The following is a 15,895-nucleotide window of genomic DNA, read 5'->3' on the forward strand; positions in this document are numbered from 1 at the left end:
GATTGAAATTATTTTATTGTGATTGAAGATGCTTTTTGTTTGATTGAATAATAAAAACACAAATTTACCTCCATACAATTTAGTTTAAAAAGAAGTCTGTTATTTTCTGTTTAAGTCAAAAATACACAACATGCAGCATGATTATTATCATCGTATGAGCAAAATAACTCATGAAACTCAGAAAATAAATACTGGATCAGAAGTCAAACCAATTCAAGATGGCTGCCACAGTTAAGCAACCTTGACAAACACTCAAAAAGCCATAAATTAGCTGATTTGACAAGATATTAAGCTAAAATTCAGTATGGTCGTAGATGAGAGTCATTCACATCACATACTCTAATCACCAAGAGATACATGAGATTACACATAATTAGTGTTAATTTAAATGTCCATAACTTTGTAATTTCTCAGCATAAGATCATCTTAGGCTACGTTCACTGCAGGTCTTGATGCTCACTTCAGATTTTTTTTGCGTAGACGTTCACATTATATTTTAAATGCGACCTCCATCAGACTCCGGTGTGAACTCTCCACAGTCCTGATGCGACCAGCATGCACAGAAAAAGACACGACGTCACGTTAAACTCGCTGTTTGCAGAACTAGCCCATGGATGCTACATGTTAGCATGTCGACTCCGAAGTTGCGCAATTGGAGCCGATTAAATAATTATCTGACATCATGCTTGTTTAGTTCAGTGTTTACCTTTGAGCCGGCTGCTCCGGAGCAGCATTTTATTTTTGTAACAGGAGCAACGTGCTAAAAATTACGTGTCGATCCAGTAATTTTAGTATGGATACGGTCCGCGACCGACGTTACTGTCATATGTTTCTGTGGATTCTCAGTCATCCAGGACATGGAAAAGAAAAATCGAAACAACTGGACCTCTGTTCTGAAGACATGTGGAGCTACAAGGTTTAAACTGCACAAGATGGTATCAATACTCTAAATACTTGTATTGATCTGCTCGTCTCCACCTCACTGATGTAAATGTCAGATAAAATGCGACAAGACCGACTGAGGTCACTTTGAAAAACCTGATTTAGTACCACATGCTGAAAAGGCCTAGGTTGGTTGAAAAAAAATTGATATGGGATGCATAGAGGGGAAAAATAGGATTTTTGTGACATTTGCCTACAGTGTGAATAGAGCCTTTGTCTTAGTGGAGGATAAGCATCCTTAAAGGGATCCATGATTAGTTATAACATTAGACTTTATTTAATAAACCTATTTTTAACTGTAAAATAAAGACTGTAAAAATACTGTAGGATGTTTAGTTTTTCATAATTTTCAAACTAAAAGTTTAAAAATATTTTACACGGACAGGGCCATTTTATTTACACGCAAAGCATTCTGGGTAAATGATGACGTGGATAGGTCCTCGGTGCGAGGCTGCTAGCGAGCTATATCCACCCTGAAGGTTAATCTTGGACAATATATATATAATATCTGATGATTGACTCTTTTAAATGAAACCAGAGAGCATTGACAGAGAGGAGAAGGTAGAAATGACTCAGCCTGGAACTGAAAATATGGACGGAGGACAACAGAGCTGCTTCATGGAAGAAGAACCTCAGATTAGCCTGTTAGCTTTAGCATTAGCCCCGACGCCATCACCATATATATGGATTAGCTCAGCGCTACACATTCTCCTCTCGTCACTGAGGTCCTCCATCCACATGACAGAGAGGGGAACACAAAAATGACTCAGCCTGCAACTGAAAATATGGATGGAGGACCTCAGTTTAGCTTGTTTGTCGCGCTAGCGCTGAGCTAATACAGATAAGGAAATATAGCGTCAGCGCTAGCACAAAGGCTAACAGGCTAAGCTGAGGTTCTTCTTCCATGAAGCAGCTCTGTTGTCCTCCATCCATATTTTCAGTTCCAGGCTGAGTCATTTCTACCTTCTCCTCTCTGTCAACGCTCTCTGGTTTCATTTAAAAGAGTCGATCATCAGATATTGTCCAAGATTAACCTTCAGGGTGGATATAGCTCGCTAGCAGCCTCGCACCGAGGACCTATCCACATCATCATTTACCCAGAATGCTTTGTGTGTAAATAAAATGGTTCAGTCCATGTTAAAATGTATTTTTTTAATTATAAAAACTAAACAGCCTACAGTATTTTTACAGTCTTTATTTAACAGTTAAAATACATGTTTATCAAATAAAGTCTAATGTTACAACTAATCAGGGATCCCTTTAAAGCTAGCATTCTTAAGCTTAAAGAGTTTCCCGTCTTTGTGTCAGAATTAAACCGATCCAAATGTGACTGACGTTTAGGTGCTCTGTCGTGACGTCCATCAGTTTGCTGCAGGACTGGTGAAGCCTCTCGTAGACGATGGTGTCGGCACCTTTACAGTACAGAGACAGTTTCCCCTCCGGATTCCGAACTGTTGCCACAAAACACAAGCGTGATCAGACATCTGGGTTTCATTTCCAACACAAGCATCCAGATATCAAACACAGTGAACAGGACGGTTCTGATGAAGAGCCAACACTAAATCAGAACCATCTGTGTAATCTAAACTGAGATTTGTTTTTTTTTTTACCGATGACAGACATCCTCTTGCGAACGTTGTTAAAATCCAGGATTGCCAGGAGTTCGTAGCTGCGCTGCTTCCCCATCTCCACGATGGAAATGCTGTCCGGTGTTCGCGAGCGGAAGACGAACCCGAAGTTTCTGGCTGCTGTCACCAGAGCTCCCTCATCTGGTGACTGGGCCTGGTAGTAAAGCTCACCTGAAGGAGAAAAACTGGTCATTTATCATTAAAATAAGGACAGGAGTTACAGCTTTGTGGCAGGGGAATTGTGTTTTTTGTTTACTGAAAAAAAAAAAAAAAAGAAAAAAAACCTTGATCATCACCTTCTTTCTTCTCCCCGGCCATGACGGTGTGGCAGAGCGCCAGCAGCCTGAAGAAGGCGTGGACCTCTGGGTTCTCCAGCTTCACCGCCTCCACCAGGGAGTGGTCGTAGAACACAAACCGGGGGTCAGCCAGTGGGTTGAAAGAGAAGTCCACCGAGTCTTTCTGCTGCAGGGTGAGGCAGAGGAGATGGACTGCAGGTTAAAAGGTTAGAAGATTGTTTAATAAATCTCTAAAGTTACAACAAAAATGTGCTCGCCACATCGTTGTAGAGCAGTGTTCCCACACATCTACAACAATGTGGTTTTTCTTCTTGTGCATCTGTTGCAATCAAACTATTTCTGAATACTTTGTGCTATTTTAGCCATTTGTATATCAAAAGACTCGGCTCATTCAGGAGACGGCTGCTCTGACTTCTGGTTTTTGGGACTTTTGCTTTTCAGAATATTGCACTTTTTTTTCAAACATTAACCTCAGAAATTCATTGAGATCTCTTCAGTTTTCTAATTCAGCATATTTATTTGTATCTTCTTATGATGCTTTTAGTACTTTTGCTACTTTTGCATTGAGCCTTTTGATACGTTTAGCTTGTAGCCAGCCTTTTGACTTTATCAGTTTCTGTCTAGCATTTTGCTTCATTTAGCATCTAGTTAGCCATTTGATTCTTTAGATGTTTTACTAGCCTATTGCTACTTTAGCATCTAGTTAGCTGTTTGATACTTAAGTTGTATTTCTAACCTTTTGATACTTTTAGCAGCCTTTCGTTTTTATCAGTTTCTATCTAGCATTTTGTTTCATTTAGCATCTAGTTCGCTTTTTGATACTTAAGTTGTTTTACTAGCCTTTTGGTACTTTAGCATCTAGTTAGCCTTTTGGTACTTTAGCATCTAGTTAGCTTTTTGATACTTTTAGCTTTTAGCAGCCTTTCAATTCTATCAGTTTCTATCCAGCATTTTGCTTCATTTAGCATCTAGTTCGCTTTTTGACACTTAAGTTGTGTTACTAGCCTTTTGGTACTTTAGGATCTAGTTAGCTTTTTGATACTTTTAGCGTTTAGTGTCGATTCTATCAGTTTCTATACAGCATTTTGCTTCATTTAGCATCTATAGTTAACCTTTTGATACTTAAGATGTTTTACTAGCCTATTGCTACTTCAGCATCTAGTTAGCTTTTTGATACTAAAGTTGTTTTTCTAACCTTTTGATACTTTTAGCAGCCTTTCGTTTTTATCAGTTTCTATCTAGCATTTTGTTTCATTTAGCATGTAGTTAGCTTTTTGATACTTAAGTTGTTTTACTAGCCTTTTGGTACTTTAACATCTAGTTAGCCTTTTGGTACTTTAGCATCTAGTTAGCCTTTTGGTACTTTAGCATCTATTTAGTCTTTTGGTACTGTTATCATTTAGCAGCCTTTTGATTCTATCAGTTTCTATCCAGTGTTTTTGCTTCATTTAGTATCTAGTTAGCCTTTCGATACTTTAGATGTTTTACTAGCATATTGCTACTTTAGCATCTAGTTAGCCTTTTGGTATTCAAGTTGTTTTACTAGCCTTTTGCTACTTTTAGCTTCTATCTAGTTTTTTGATACCTTTAGCTAGTGTTTTGTTACTCACATCAATTAGGTATACTTTTACTACTTTTAGTTTTTAGATTCTGTTCTGTTACTTTGGGGTTTTAGCTATCCTTTTGCTATTTTTAGCTTTTACAGCTGTTTTGCTACTTTTATCTTTCAGGTAACACAGGTTGTTAGTTTTGTCTTTTAGTTCATGTTTTTTTTTCTTTTAGCAAATTTTAAGTCATTTTATCTTTATTAACTCAGTTTCAGCTTCTTTAATAAAATTCAGCAAATTTATTCAGACTGGCTCTGCAGCTGGATTCACTGGTTTTTGTTATGATTCTGCCATTTTATCCAGTCTGCTCCTGTCTGCTCATGTTCTCTGTCCCTCCCGTCACAGACTCATGCAATCAGCTCATTCATATCACCTGTGTCTCCTACTATTTAAGCCAGCCACTCACCTCTACTCAGTGCCAGATTATCATCAGCCTTGCCTATGATTCTCCAGTGTTCTTGTCTCCTGCCTTGTGTTTTTGACCCCATTCATGTCCTCTGGTCCCCTTGGTTTTGTCCAGCCATCTGCTCCCACTTTAATGACCCTTGTTATGTTTTGTTGGCTCACGTCTCTCATCTCTCCCCTGAACACTCCTTCGGACTTCCTGGATCACGACCCACGCCTGCCTCATGGAACTGAGAGTCTTGTCTTCCCCTCCAAACTCAGAATTATCCCTCATATTATTGTGTATGACCCCTGTCTGCCCAACGACTCTGTCTCAGTGCTTCGGATCCCAGCCGAACACACAAACCAACGGTGACGTCATCACCTCCTTCCGGAACCAAACCAACACCGCCTGTTTCTTCCCGGACTCAACCAACGAAGAACAGGTCAGTGGTTTTGATTACCGTATTTTTCGGACTATAAGGCTGTGTCCAAAACGACAGGCCGGGTCCTCCGGAGAACCCAGACTCCCCGGTCTCGGCGGGCCGGGTCTTTGGAAGACCGGACAAAAAGTATCACCATATTTTTATTTAAAATGTATTATTTTCTCTCGCTTCGTCCGCCATTACTAGCTTAAACAAATCTCCGGTCGGGCCGCAATGCATTATGGGATATGCTGGGCCGAGAAGGATCCATCAGACCTGTCCTTTGATTTGGGCCAAAGGAAGGACGTATTTGTCGGCCGCATCGGAGGAGTCTTCGGTTTTGGACGTCCTTCTTCTTTTTTTGAAGCAAGTGGTTGAAGCAAATGGAGCATAAGAGCCCCCTGGTGGCTGAAGAAAAAAATCCACGTATAAGCCGCACCGGTCTATAAGCCGCATGGTTCAAAGTTCAGGAAAAAAGTCACGGCTTATAGTCCGAAAAATACGGTAATGTTTTAATCATTTTCCAGTCCTGTCCTGCCACCAAACCTGTTTCTGTGTCCAGAACTGACTGTCCGGATCGTTTCCTAAACAGATTGACGTTAAGCCTGTGTTCACAAATAATTAATTGTTAAACCTTTCTCTGTGGTCCGGACTTATATCAGAACTCAACTCAAACTTCATATCACTTTTATTGTTTTATCTGAAACTTCTGATAAAACGTCAAACAGATACAACCCCGTTAGGTCGACTAGATTAACATCTGTTTCCAGAGATTTAATCACCAATATCTCTTGAAGTATTATATGAGCTAAAAGTCCTACAGACATTTTATTTTATGTGAAGTTTTTCCATCAACTCACCTCAGAGATTTCAAGTCTCTGTCCTGTGTAGTCGTACACGTCTCCTGTAATGACAATCAATAAACAAACATGAAATATTTATTGAATGGAAGAAAAGCTAAACTCTATAAAAGGACTTTTTAGATTTTACCGTAAGATCTGCCGTTGATGGAGCACTTGTTGAAGATCATGATGTTCTGGGTCAAAGTTCCTGTTTTGTCACTAAAGATGTATTTGATCTGGCCCAGCTCCTCGTTCAGCGTGGTGGTCCGAGCCTCGGCGGGCGTGTCGCTGTGAGAATGGTACATCTTCCTGTCCCAGTCGATGTAGAAGCTGTTCCCCAGGCGAATAATCTCCACGCTGACAAATCATCCAGATGTTTTTCTTTCTTTTTTTTTCTCTAAATCTTGACTTTAAATGGATTTTAAAAAGCCAACATGAGCTTTAGATGTTACCTAACATAAAGAGAAATGGGCACCACAGTGTTGAGGATGATGACGTAGGACCAGAAGGTGAGGAAAGAAGAGAAACCAGCAGTGTTTCCATCCTCCCTCGGCAGGAAGACGGTGAAGTTGGAGCCTTTGTTTATCTCCCAGATGTAGTTTCCTATCGCCAGAACCGTGCACATGCAGACGAGAAAACCAAAGATCTGCAGGAAGAGCACCAAAACAAAATATTTACAAATCAGTGTCAAGGTGATTGGTTGAAAACTGTTTTTTTGGTCCAGATTATTTGAAGACTTAGTAAAATAAAATAAGCACTCACACAGAGGACTAAAACGTTCATCAGTCGGTCTACACTGGTTCTCTTGAATGTGCTCTTCCCACAGTTCTGCATCAGTTTTGTTTCCTGACCTTCAACGAAAACCAAAACAATAAAAAAGCGACGATGAGAGCGGTTTCTGCTGCTATGATTTTGACGCTGAAACATTTCTCTGACCTGCGAACAGCACCAGCCCAAAGCACCACTCGGTGTTCCTCAGGGTGCAGCCTCGCAGCAGGATTTTCTCGTTGTCCAAAGCATATTTCTGTCCGGCGAAGGTCAGTGTTCCCGCGAAACGGTCGAGGCGGTTGTTGGGGGCCTCACAGCGCACCTCACCTTGACAGAAAACACAACATGATTGATGTTACGCAGAAATACAGCAGATATTTTCTAAATGATTTTTAAGAAGAATAATAATAAGAAGAATATAAGAATAATAAGAAAATGAATACAAAAATTAATAATAAGAATAAAAACAATAAGAAAAATAATAAGAAGAATAAGAATAGGATTAATAAAAGAATTAGAATAAGAAAAATAAGAATAAGAAAATTAATAAGAATAATGAGAATAAGAATTAGAAGAATAAGAAGCATAAGAAAAATAAGAATAATAAGAATAAGAATTACAATAAGAAGCAGTGAAGCTTGTGAAGAACAGGGGTGATGTGGCTGTAGGAGGGGGTCTGATGAGTTCTGAACCAACTCAAGATTATGAAGGGACTTTTTGAGAAACACCAAAAGGAAGAGAATTGCAGTTGATTTTGGAAGTAACAACAAGACTGTGGACCAGTTTATCGGCAGTATAAGGGGAAAGAGGGGCGGAGACGATTGATGCTGTAAAGGTAGAACTATGCAGACCTGGTGGTGGTCTGGATGATAGAGTACCGTAAAGGATGACATCTAGACTCTTCATTTGAGAGGAGGGGAAACGAGAGTCTTGTCAACTAAAATGGGAGAACTGTCAGCCTTGGATAATGTAGTTTTGTACTAATGAGTATGAATTTTGTTTTATCAAGTTGAAAAAAGCAGAATTTGAGTTCATTGAGGCAGTTGGTAAGGGAGGAGGGTGGGAGGAAAACACTGGGTTTACTGGAAAGGTAGAACTGGGTTTCATCTGTGTAACAATGAAAGTGAATGTTGTATTTGTGAAATGTAACTGATAGGAAGGAGATAAATGATGAAGTGCAGAGGCCCGAGAACAGAGCCATGGGGCACACCCATGGTTACGGGGGATGATTTGGAAACAAAAGACTGAAGTTGGACAAACTGAGTGGTTTGCAGAATTGGAACATTTTGTACTGTAAATAAATAAATGCAGCATAAAGGAGTGTTTTCCTGGAACTAAGGCCCATCTGTGATGGATTTATTGGCTAAACTTACCGTCAAAGTCTGCCAGTTTTTCAACGTCATCTCCCAGGTCTCCTGTCACTGTCAGGGCCTGTCTCACCTTCAGGTTCGTCTCACTGAGGAAGACGAGTGGACGAAACAAACCAAGGACATGTGGTCCAACAAAACAGTAAAGAAGAGGTGCATGAGAACACATGAAAAGCATAAGATGGGTCACATGAACAACTATCGGAGTGAAAAAGTTCAGTTTTAAATATAAAACATCCACTAACCCGTCCAGTTCTGCTGTTTCGATATACACAAGGTTGAGTGGTTCGCTGCTGGAGAGCAGCAAGAGGTCAGCCTGAAATCACAAATCCATTTATTACAGCTAAGACAAACGGTACAATTTAATGTTCCGCTGTTCTGAGGGTTTATTTTTCCAAGTTTAAGAAAAAGTCGACCAAGTGAAGGAGCTTTTTACCAGCAAAGTCATTAAAATACAAACAGAAAAGCACAAGATTTTAAAATAAAAACCAACATTATTATCAGGCAGTATCCAACATTTCAATGGAAGATAGTTTGTTGGCAGATATTTAGTCGTTTTCTTTTTGTAAAAGGAAAAAATTAGAAAATTGTACAAAATAAAATATTTTATCTAATTTTCCAGGTCTTTAAGAGACTTTAGTTAAAACGAGTTTAAAAGCAAATGAGTTAAAATACTTTATTTCTATCATTACAAAGTATCCAAAACAAAAATCCTTACTGACCATTAAGAAGTTGTAGAAAAATAACAACTTATCAAAAGGATGAAACTAAAATAAGAAGCTGTTAAACTGTGTTGTTTTTACTCACGGTGACAAACTGGTTGTTTTCCAGCTTGATGATGTCTCCGACCTGGACGTCCATCCATTTCTCGCTGCGCAGCCTGAAAACACAAAGCAGAACCGTGAGTTTGTTTCTGCAGCCTCGTGTCAATTTACTGTAACGATTTCCTGTTTCTATAAAGAGTCTCATGAAAGAAACCAACCGAGGGACCATAAATAATTTCTGACATCCAAACACAGGCTGCTTTCCTTCACTGTCAGTTTCCTGTTTTATCTCTCTCTGTGTCTGAGAAAAAAAAACAGCTGGCTGGATTTTAAAGTTTATAAAATCAAACATGAGTCACTGGTTTGATTCTGTAGTTTATTTTAATCTTATCTTTTACCTGTAAAAGTTTTAAAAACTTCATTTATTCTTGTTTGATTAAACAGAAATAGAAAGAAGGAACAACCCAACAGGATGTTTTCTTTTTATTTTATAAATCATCTGTTTGTACTGAAATTGTGGACAAATGGGAAGTTTTTCCAGTATCCTTCCTAAATCTGGACTAAAAATAGCCAAACACCAATCTCATCCTGAAAATGACCTTTGAGCCTATTTTTAAAACTCTCGTGTTTGAATCCTCCGATTCTTAAAGAGCTCATATCCTCAGGAAGTTTTGCCATCCCTCATTATCTGAAGTGTAACACCTCCTGGTGTCCTTTATTGAGAACTGCACTTCGTTTTTATTTGATGCATTTATTATCCTATGTTTATTATGTGCAGTGTTTCAGGTTTTATATTTTGATATAATCCTAACTGCTTTTTATATTATCAAGTGTTTTTTTTCTGGATGCTGCTTGAATGGAATACAGAGAATCCAGAACAACAAGAGTCACAGCTGAGAAAGGCCAAAGTCCAGGTAGGTGCAGGGGCAGAGAAAGAGGGGTGGCCGGGGTGGCAAATGCCACGCTTGGTGCCTGATTGGCCACCCCCAAATAATTACAAAGTGATGTGGGAATTGCATGTGGTATTCACAGATAAGCAGTTAGGGCAAATAAATAAATAAATAAATAAACAAGTAAATATCTGTAAAGCTGCTGAATTGTCTGGTGTAGAGGGAACCTATCAGTGTGATGAAAATAACTTTTCTGAATCACTGAAGTAAAATAAAGCAACAACTGTGTGTAAAAAGTGGGCAACATCTAGTGGCCAGTGTTTGAAGAGACATGCATATCTACAGCGGGTAAAATAAGTATTGAACACGTCACCATTTTTCTCAGTAAATATACTAGAGGTGCTAATGACATGAAATTTTCACCAGATGTCGGTAACAACCCAAGTGATCCATACATACAAYGAAATCAAACCATAAATGTCCAGAAATGAAGTTATTTGTAATAATGTGGAATGGCACGGGGAAAAAGTATTGAACACACTTACTGAAATTTATCTAATACTTTGTACAAAAGCCTTTGTTGTCAATGACAGCTTCAAGACGCCTCCTGTATGGAGAAACTAGTGGCATGCATTGCTCAGGTGTGATTTTGGCCCATTCTTCCACACAAACAGTCTTCAAATCTTGAAGGTTTCGTGGACCTCTTCTATGAACTCTGATCTTTAGTTCTTTCCATAGATTTTCTGTTGGATTCAGGTCAGGTGATTGGCTGGGCCATTCCAGCAGCTTTAGTTTCTTTCTCTGAAACCAACTGAGAGTTTCCTTGGCTTTGTGTTTGGGCTCATTGTCTTGCTGAAATGTCCAGCCACGTTTCATCTTCATCATCCTGGTAGATGGAAGCAGATTTTTATCAAGAATGTCTCTGTACATTTTTCCACTCATCCTTCCTTCAATTATTTGAAGTTTGCCAGTACCATATGCTGAAAAACAGCCCCACACCATGATGTTCCCACCTCCAAACTTCACTGTTGGTATGGTGTTTTTGGGCTGATGTGCAGTGCCATTTGACCTCCAAACATGATGTGTATTCTGGCATCCAAACAGTTCAATGTTGGTCTCATCTGACCAGACTATATTCTCCCAGTATTACACAGGCTTGTCTAAATGTTGTGCAGCAAACTTTAAAGGAGCTTCAACATGCTGTTTCTTCAGCAGTGGAGTCTTGCGTGGTGAGCGTGCATACAGGCCATGGTGGTTCAGTGCATTACTTATTGTTTTCTTTGAAACAATCGTACCTGCTAATTCCAGGTCTTTCTGAAGCTCTCCACAAGTGGTCCTTGGCTCTTGGACAACTCTTCTGATAATTCTTTTCACTCCTCTGTCAGAAATCTTGTGAGGAGCACCTGGTCGTGGTCGGTTTATGGTGAAATAATGTTCTTTCCACTTCTGAATTATGGCCCCAACAGTGCTCACTGGAACCTTCAGAAGTTTAGACATTCTTCTGTAACCGATGCCATCATTATGCTTTGCAACAATAAGGTTGTGAAGGTCTTGAGAGCTCTTTACTTTTACCCATCATCAGATGGTTCTTGTGTGATACCTGGCCATCATTTGGGACTGAACCAGCTGATATTAACTTGCACTGACAAGGGGCAGGCTTGCTTTCTAATTACTGAGAGAGTTCAGCTGGTGTCTTGGCTTTCCATGCCTTTTTACACCTCCCTTTCTTCATGTGTTCAATACTTTTTCCCTGTGCCATTCCACATTATTACAAATAACTRKWTTRRMGYKKWTTWWMGTTTGATTTCTTTGTATGTATGGATCACTTGGGTTGTTACCGACATCTGGTGAAAATTTCATGTCATTAGCACCTCTAGTAATAAATTTACAGAGAAAAATGGTGACGTGTTCAATACTTATTTTACCTGCTGTATGAAATAAAAACAGTGAAAGAAAATATACTTATATTTAAGAAACTTGGCATACACATGATTTTACCTGTTATGTATGTTTGTTTACCTGTTATTGGCATATTTTCTTTTGAACTCGGCTCAGCTAAAGTGAAACAGGAAGTGACATCAAAGGGGACCTCTCTGAGAAAATAAATCCCTGGTTTTTGTTTATTGAAACGTTGTTATTTGAACTATGTCTCTTTTCCATCTCTCTGATAGTGATTAAAATAATCTACAGAAACATCGGATTCTTCTCTACAGTCTGTGTTGGTAGCCATTTTAGGAACGCTCTGTTTACATGCAGATATTCCCCTTTGACATCACTTCCTGTTACTTCACATGCAAACATCTCAACAACTGTTCATCTCAGATGTGTGAAATCTTTTCTATAATAAGTTATCAATGTTATCCTTCCAAAATTACATTCAAGTTCATTACAAAAAGCTGATGTCACCGGTACTTTAACATAGTGATGACGTGGAGAAACTTTGACAGACTTTGTGGCTGCCATTTTAAATCTGTTTCTCACCAAATTTCAGCTCTCACTACTAGCTAAAACATTTTCAAAGCTGAACAAAGTATAATAGTTAAAGCAGACAAAAAGAGAATCACAAATAAAAAAGCTAGCCTGAGGATAATAACTTCTGGGTGTTGAAAAAGACAAATCGAGCGCTTGTTTATATTTTATTTTTAGGCAGAGCCGACTTTTTATCAACAGGAAGTGGACGTCTCCTCCCCCACAGCTGCTTCCCATAAAGGCCTGAGCTGAAGGACGGAGACGTCCAGGAGGACAAACAGATGTTAAGCATTTTATATGAAGAACAATCAACTTACTTTCTGTCAATAAGAACTTGAACCTTTCGATTGTTTACTCGTTTGTCGCTCCTGTGGCGATTCTAAACAAAAAAAAAAAGAAGAAGAAGAAGACAGAATCAGGAGACGTTACGAGAAATGTTATATTCTATAGAATTTAATAAAAACTGCATCTCTCACAAAGTAACAAACTAGTTGGTTCTTCATTTAAACCTGCCGGATATAATAAAAGTTAAAAATCTATGTTGGAAAAAAAAAGGAAACGTTTCATAAACTCTGTTGAGAAACTTGAACTCATTTCCCCCAAGAGGCTGAGAGAAATTCCTGCAGCTCAGTCGGATGTAAAACTTTTCTCAACTCCAGCGTCGGTTTCGTTTCGTCGTGTTCTGCATGATGAGTGTGGAGAATCCTGAGTGTTTATCTGAAGAACAAACTCACTCTTCTCTAACGGAGCAGCTGACGAGGACTCTTCATGTTAAACTAAAAAAAACTATTCTTATCTCTCCTCCTTGAGCATAACCTCATCCTGTTACATCATTTATTTCCTCCTAACGGTTTTGCTTTTAAACGGTCCTCACATTTCTAAAAACAAAATCTAAGTTTTCTTTCATCTTGTTAAAGAAACATTTTGTTCTTTCCTAATCATGTGAATTAAATAGAACTCAGCTTTAGTGAAAAGCTAACGTCCTGACCTCACGTTTGGGTCAGTTGAGTTTTAAATGTTGACCTTAGAGGAGGGAACTTATTTCTTCATCAGACAAAACTCCCAAATGACCAAACTCAAGACGTAAAGGAGAACTAAAACTATCAGTTCAATCAATGTGGCTGCAGAGAAAAAAGAAAAACAACTCCCACGACTAATTCTCTTTTTCTTTTAAAAAAACTTTTAAAGTAATCTAAACAAAGACATTATTGTGGTTGATAAAATGGTAATCAGCATTTTTAAAGTGTTTTAATTGGACACAATTTGCAATAAAGCATGAAGAGTTGCTGAGAAGAGATCTGTTTTTTTCCCACAGAGTTAATGGTGATTATGGTCAAAACGAGACGTGAAAAGAAAATTCTCTGCTTTTTTACCGCAAAATGTTCTTCAAAATAATGTTTTTACATTGTGAAAGTAAAATGTGAAAGTTTTCTTTGTGAAGCGAAAAACTTTTATTTGTAAAACAGAAATGGTTGTTTACAAAGCTCAGATGTTTGGTTTTCGGTACAGTCAGTTGGCTGCGGCAGCCATCTTGGACAGGGCAGACTCCAGAAGTTAATCATTCGTCTGAATAAACTGACTGATTCACCAGATGAGTGGGAAAGTATTTACTCATAGTAAAAAGTGATGAGAAGCTGAGTCAAACTCAGGCGGCCCTGACGCAAACGACAAAAATTAATTTGTTTAATGTCAAAATCAGTTTACATGGAAAAAAATTATTAGTTTAGTCCAAAACCACCATTGTTTCCTAATGTAAGATCTGATGAGCGACAAGCGTTCCTTCAAGGATCGTTAAGCCGTAGAAGAGACGTGGGTTTCTCACTGTTTGAAATGAAAAAGTAAAACTAATTTCATCTTACGAGGTCGTCAGTGGCATCCTTGGCCGCCGTGACGGTCAGCACGAAGATGAGCGGCACGACGGTGGTGAACCAGGACAGGGAGGAGATCTGAGGAATCACCTGAACGACACAAAACACGTTAAATTACGCACGAAGACGGGATGAAAAATCCACATTTCACCAAACTAAGAAATCTACGATCCTGTGCTAGAGAAAAGACAATAAAAGCAGTTAATGTTATTTGATTTATTATTGTTGTGTTGGTTCAGGAAGTGGTTCGGCGTGGTGTGAATCTAAAACTGTGAACTCGTCATTCTTTGGTTCGGTTCTTGTATCAGCAGATCAGCCCGTCTCAACGACCTCTGCGGTCATCACGGCTTTGAGCTCGGTGAGACAATTTCCTGTACTGGATCTAACACTTCCTCAATTTTCTGTGAACTTCAGGCTTCCTTTTCCTGTTTGCTTAGCTCAGCCACCGTGTGAGAGGTCCTGTTTGAGACGGTTGGGTTTCTTGCACGAGGAGCCTAATTTGAAAATAACTTTTATTCAACGATACATCTGATAAGATCTGCTGAAGTTAAAAAAAAATGTACAAGATGAGTGAAAAACTATTTAAACTCTCTGCAAATAGATGTTGTTTAAGTGATTATCATCACAATCCTTGAGGTTTAAAACGGTTTTTAGATATTTGGGTGCATCAATGGTGCAACACAGAGGACAAAACTGTGTCAGTGCGCACTATTTTCCCTCAGACCACCATCAGATGTGGTCTGGACCCCTTTAATCCACATCCGTTTGGTAGTCTATAGGGTTGTATTCTGAACAGTCTGATGGACTATAGTGTATTTGGCTTTTTTAAACAATACAAGTCCTAAAATAATTATTATTATGATCTTTATAAATCTGGCAGCCCTGATCAGCGAGGATATCCTAAAGACAGGCAAAGTGTTGTTGAACTGTTTATCAGACTCCTTTCCAACAAAAATGACACTTTATTTGGGATTTAATTAATCAAAAGGAATTATGGGTGAGTTTTTAATTTATTTTTTGGTTGAATGTTAGTTCTGATTGTTTTTAAACCCACCATGATCAGTATGGTGCAGCATGAGGGCCAAAATTTAGACTATTGTGCAACCAGAGGTTCCTACATCCTTGTAGCAGGAGGCAATATATATTCCTAAACCAGGTATTGATCTGATTAATGATAGGCCGGCACTGGTAAACTGAGAGGCCGGCGCTGGCAAATGAGAAGGAGATTGTTCATTTGTGTTAGCATCAGAGAGGCTAAAGACTAGCATGGATAATCTGGCATTAGCATTGAATCTAGAGACTAGCATGGATAAGCTGGTGTTACCATTGGAGAGGCTAGTGACTAGCATGGATAAGCTGGCGTTAGCATTGGAGAGGCTAGTGACTAGCATGGATAATCTAGCATTAGCATTGGAGAATCTAGCATTAGCATTGGAGAGGCTAGCGACTAGCATGGATAATCTGGCGTTAGCGTTGAATTTAGAGACTAGCATGGATAATCTGGCATTAGCATTGGAGAGGCTAGAGACTAGCATGGATAAGCTGGTGTTAGCATTGGAGAGGCTAGCGACTAGCATTGATAAACTGGTGTTAGCATTGGAGAGGCTAGCGACTAGCATTGATAATCTGGCATTAGCATTGGAGA

At 39.0% G+C, this 15,895-nt stretch overlaps 1 protein-coding gene across 2 annotated transcripts in view; it reads right to left on the reverse strand.

Annotated features, from left to right (window-relative positions):
• LOC106521892 (phospholipid-transporting ATPase ID) overlaps nt 1-15,895 on the reverse strand; it is a 51,665-nt gene that overhangs the window by 11,116 nt on the left and 24,654 nt on the right. The window contains exons 6-18 of one of the 2 annotated variants that reach the window (XM_014014651.1): nt 14,242-14,340; nt 12,700-12,761; nt 9,067-9,139; nt 8,505-8,575; nt 8,266-8,348; nt 7,061-7,219; nt 6,887-6,975; nt 6,577-6,770; nt 6,273-6,481; nt 6,143-6,186; nt 2,855-3,032; nt 2,553-2,741; nt 2,278-2,393 (exon numbers count right to left, since the gene is read on the reverse strand). In XM_014014651.1, the coding sequence (XP_013870105.1) occupies nt 2,278-2,393; nt 2,553-2,741; nt 2,855-3,032; nt 6,143-6,186; nt 6,273-6,481; nt 6,577-6,770; nt 6,887-6,975; nt 7,061-7,219; nt 8,266-8,348; nt 8,505-8,575; nt 9,067-9,139; nt 12,700-12,761; nt 14,242-14,340 (1,566 nt within the window). The remainder of the gene's footprint in view (nt 1-2,277; nt 2,394-2,552; nt 2,742-2,854; nt 3,033-6,142; nt 6,187-6,272; nt 6,482-6,576; nt 6,771-6,886; nt 6,976-7,060; nt 7,220-8,265; nt 8,349-8,504; nt 8,576-9,066; nt 9,140-12,699; nt 12,762-14,241; nt 14,341-15,895) is intronic. The other variant, XM_014014652.1, reaches the window with a different exon arrangement.

Source organism: Austrofundulus limnaeus, unplaced genomic scaffold (assembly GCF_001266775.1).
Source record: "Austrofundulus limnaeus strain Quisiro unplaced genomic scaffold, Austrofundulus_limnaeus-1.0 Scaffold117, whole genome shotgun sequence".
NCBI classification, from domain to species: domain Eukaryota; kingdom Metazoa; phylum Chordata; class Actinopteri; order Cyprinodontiformes; family Rivulidae; genus Austrofundulus; species Austrofundulus limnaeus.